Source organism: Alligator sinensis, unplaced genomic scaffold (assembly GCF_000455745.1).
Source record: "Alligator sinensis unplaced genomic scaffold, ASM45574v1 scaffold803_1, whole genome shotgun sequence".
In the NCBI taxonomy this organism is placed as follows: domain Eukaryota; kingdom Metazoa; phylum Chordata; order Crocodylia; family Alligatoridae; genus Alligator; species Alligator sinensis.
The window spans coordinates 575,912-579,757 of NW_005842886.1; the positions used below are offsets into that span (position 1 = coordinate 575,912).

The 3,846-nt window shown below is 45.4% G+C and overlaps 2 protein-coding genes across 2 annotated transcripts in view; both read left to right on the forward strand.

Moving 5' to 3' along the window:
- The window catches only part of LOC102375820 (protein FAM47E), a 34,152-nt gene extending 32,598 nt beyond the window's left edge, over positions 1-1,554 (forward strand). Inside the window, exon 9 of the mRNA XM_014525811.2 lies at positions 1,364-1,554. Within this exon, the coding sequence (XP_014381297.2) occupies positions 1,364-1,431 (68 nt within the window). The 3' untranslated portion in view covers positions 1,432-1,554. The remainder of the gene's footprint in view (positions 1-1,363) is intronic.
- Positions 1,555-1,984: 430 nt separating this feature from the next.
- The window catches only part of STBD1 (starch binding domain 1), a 3,784-nt gene continuing 1,922 nt past the window's right edge, over positions 1,985-3,846 (forward strand). Inside the window, exon 1 of the mRNA XM_025192069.1 lies at positions 1,985-1,997. Within this exon, the coding sequence (XP_025047854.1) occupies positions 1,985-1,997 (13 nt within the window). The remainder of the gene's footprint in view (positions 1,998-3,846) is intronic.

The following is a 3,846-nucleotide window of genomic DNA, read 5'->3' on the forward strand; positions in this document are numbered from 1 at the left end:
CTGCTGATCTGGACAAATGAAACCACTGAGAAGCCTTAGTAGGCTTGATGGCCTGGGCTGATAGCAATGTGAATAAAAAGGTTAAGTAACAGCAGAGAACAGCTTGGAGAAGAAACAACAGCAGAGGATGGCACAAGAAGACGGTCTGGAGGCAGAAGTGTAAGTAGGGCAGGGCGAGTGAAGTGCCGGTCCCAGGGACCAATTTAGAAGGGATGCCAAAATGGTGTCTCCTGGAGAGCCTGCACAGTGGCAGAAGCAGCCGGAAAAAGACCAGATCCTGTGTACCAAGCCACTGAGAACAAGGGAGGAGGTAGGGGAAATGTACAAGAACTATGGTAAAAGGGCACAGTAGAAGCATCTACACAAGATACTTTACTGAGCATAATCTAATACGCAGTAAAGTGTCACTGTCTACATGTGTGCAGAAATTACTGTGCAGTAGATTAGTCTGATGTGCCGTTTTCTAGTATCTGAAGTCCAGGAAGCTGGACTGCCCTCATAAGTACCATACAGGGCCAGACCAGTGGTCCCTCTCCCCCTAGTCTCCTGCATTCAATAGTGGCAAGAAATAGATATGTTAGAGGGGAAGTATTTGAATGGAGCATGTGTAGGGTAATCCAAACCCTGTCATCAGTCATCAATTGTTTAGGGATGGCAGAGGATACATCCCTGATTATTCTGTTTAATGTATCCCAATGCATCTGTCCTCCATGAATGTCTAACCCTTTTTTGAACCTGGTTATACTATCAGCCTATACAACTTTTTTGTGGCAATGAGTTCCACAAGTGAACTATGCACGGTGTAATAAATTATGTCCTTCAAACCTGCCTCCTGATAATTTTAGTTGGTGCCCCCTAGTTCTTGTATTCTGGGATCTGATAAATAACAGTTCCCTATTCCCTTTATCTGCATCCTTCAGGATTTTATAGACCTCTATTATTTCCTTCCTCAGCATTTTATTTTCCAAAGTGAAGACCCCTTGCCTTTTTAGTCTTCACCTCTGATCACCTTTGTTGCCCTTCTCTGTACCTTTTCTAATTCCACTATATTCTTTTTAAGATGTGGAGGCCGGAACTGCATATGGTCTCACATATGCGGAGATGCTCTCCCCTGCTTATAATGGGGTCAGCATGTGGGAAGCCTGCCTTACTCATTGCCTGTGTGATGCAGTCAGGGACTGCAAGTAGCCACCTGAAAAACAGCTCTGAAATCATGTCATTTAAAATAGAAATAAAAAAATATTCATGACTTTGGAGACTAACATGGTTAACTCTCTCTTTGCATACTTGTGTCTTATGCTGTGTTCAGAATTTTGCCGTTTAAACGCTAGTAACTATTCTCAGTAAATATACTTTGTTTTAGTTTCTCCTGCAGATGCTGGCTGTAGGCAGCAGGACTGGAGCACAAGAGCGGACTTCATGCCATGCTAAAGAGATTCCAAGGGGCAAGAAGAGGGTTTTCCTTCATGCACATTAACTAATGTAGGCCCCTTGTGTTGTTAATTTATCCTGTTTCTTCTAAATAAACCTTTCAAGGATGGCTCCTTTCCCAGAAGTCCCTAAACTGCATTGCTTTTGTTTCTTTTCCTTTCCTTTCTGAGAAAATATATTAACTACATTTTTAAAAAGAGTGACTTGGGTTAATAGGTGCCCAAATATTAGAATCATAAAAAAAAGATCATAGAAAATTAGGGTTGGCAAGGACCTTGGCAGGTGGTCTAGTCCAACCCTCTGCTCTAAGCAGGGCCCTCCCCAGGTATATCATCCCACCCAAGGCTATGTATAGCTGGATCTTAAAAAATTCCAAGGATGGCGATTCCACCACTTCTCTGGGCAAAAAGCACAGTGGCTTCAAGCACTGTTTTTTTGGACTGAACTGCAGGTGCCACCCCCAATTTTGGCTCACAACCTTGTGGCTGGTAGTTCAGAACGCAGTGCCCTGAGCCACAGGACAGGCACAGTCCCCTTTCTTCCTTGCTCGACTATGCTAAGGGCTGGTAAGGAGATTTCAGCTCAGCTGTATTGCATAGTCATTTTAACCCACAGCCTGTAGTGATTTATGAGGTATACTACAGTAGTACCTAGAGTGCCAAATGGGGACTTGTATTGTAAATGTATTGCCTGAAATCCATTAAAGATGGTCTCTGTACCATCCCCATGCCAAAGATACGAATAAAAGGAAGTATCAACAAAGTAGAGGAAGGGCATAGCTTAGATATAATATAATGGATCTTAGTAGTTTAACTGACCTCATTATATTGCAGCATGGAGGGGCATGTTATAAGTCAGAAAGCAGAACTGCATGTATACATCTCTCTTCTGAGCATATGAAGCAATAAAAAAGACAATATACAAAAAAGACAAACAGAGGAAGCGACCAATGGAGTCCTTACTTCGTTACTGAATTAGGCACTGAATGAGAAAAGCAAAGTACTTAAGAAGCACACATTTAAACATGTTTACGTGCATGCATGTGGAGCAAAAATCTTTAGTATGTGCTTAGTTAAGCACATGCTCAGCATGTTGCTGGATGGGGTCTTGGTGAAGCTTGCCCAATAAGTAGACATGTTGTGTGCATAGAAGGGAAAAAAGTTGTTTTAGATCATGAACTCACCATCTATATGCAGGCCAGCAAATGCAGAGTCATCCGGGGAACTCCACCCATTGTAAAGACTACACTTGTCTTTCTATAAATTTAAATGACATTTAGTGCCCTGTTGAACTGAGATACTGTTGCTCTGAACTCTACACACTGGAAACAGATTTACTCAGACATCCACTTAGCTATTCTCTTTTCTAACCGGAGCTGATAATAAGATCTCATTAACACCTCTTGGAACACAAATAATGGGAGACTGCCAATGCAAGGTGGAAGTTACTAAAGGATTAATCCATGTATTGGTCTTATAAAAGAAGAAACAAAAAAAGCCCATTCTTCATTACAAGCACTTAGAAATAATTCCTCATGATTTAAAGTGGTGACTATTTCATTAGTCATGAGAGGACAAAGGGGGTGACCTTTATTCAAGGGAGGAAGAAAAATGAAAAGGAGGTAAAAAAAAAAAACCGAAGAGGAAAAATGATAGGAAAATTAAAAAGGAGAGAGAAAGGATCTTTAACCGAGTGGACTTTCAGTCTGAAAGTAGCTTTCTCTGTGTTTACATTCCAAAGGGCGGGTTTGGCCCTGCCATCGGTGTGTGTGTGTGGAAGCCAGCAGAGCTGCACTTCTTTATACAAGGGCTGATCGCTTGTTATCACACGACTGTCCCTCGGTAAAGCAGGGGGGCTCTGCAAGAGCCAGCGGAGCGGCGTTTCTGACGTTGCAAGAAGGGCTTCCTGGAGCCGCGGGCGCGATCTGGAGCGTGCCGCCTTCCCGAGCACGCCGGGCACTCTCGGGGAAAGCAGACGCCACCAGCCAGAAAAAGTATGAAGCGGACCTACAAGGCTTTCCCAGGCTACCTGGGTGGGAGGAGGTCAATACGTTTTAAACCAGGGAAGACGGGGTTGTGCGCTGAGCTGTGCATAGTGGAGAGCGTATCCTTGGCTTGCTCTGCAGATACATTTTGGGGAGTGGATGCAGAGGCGGGCCAGTGCTGGCTCTCCCTGGTCCAAGCTTCGCCAGGGCGGCCATCGCAGAGGACAGTCCGGTTGTCCTCTGTTGATACGAAACCCGACACCTTTATGTCCTCTAGCTTTCTCTTGCACAAGCGGGGAGCTGCCGCAGCGGCGGGGCACGTAGCGACCGCGCCCGGGGCGGGGGCGGGACGGCTGGCTCCGCCCCCAGGCGGCCGGCACATAAAAGTGGGCCGCTCGGGCGCCGCCGCCAGGTCCCCGCGCCCTGCCCCG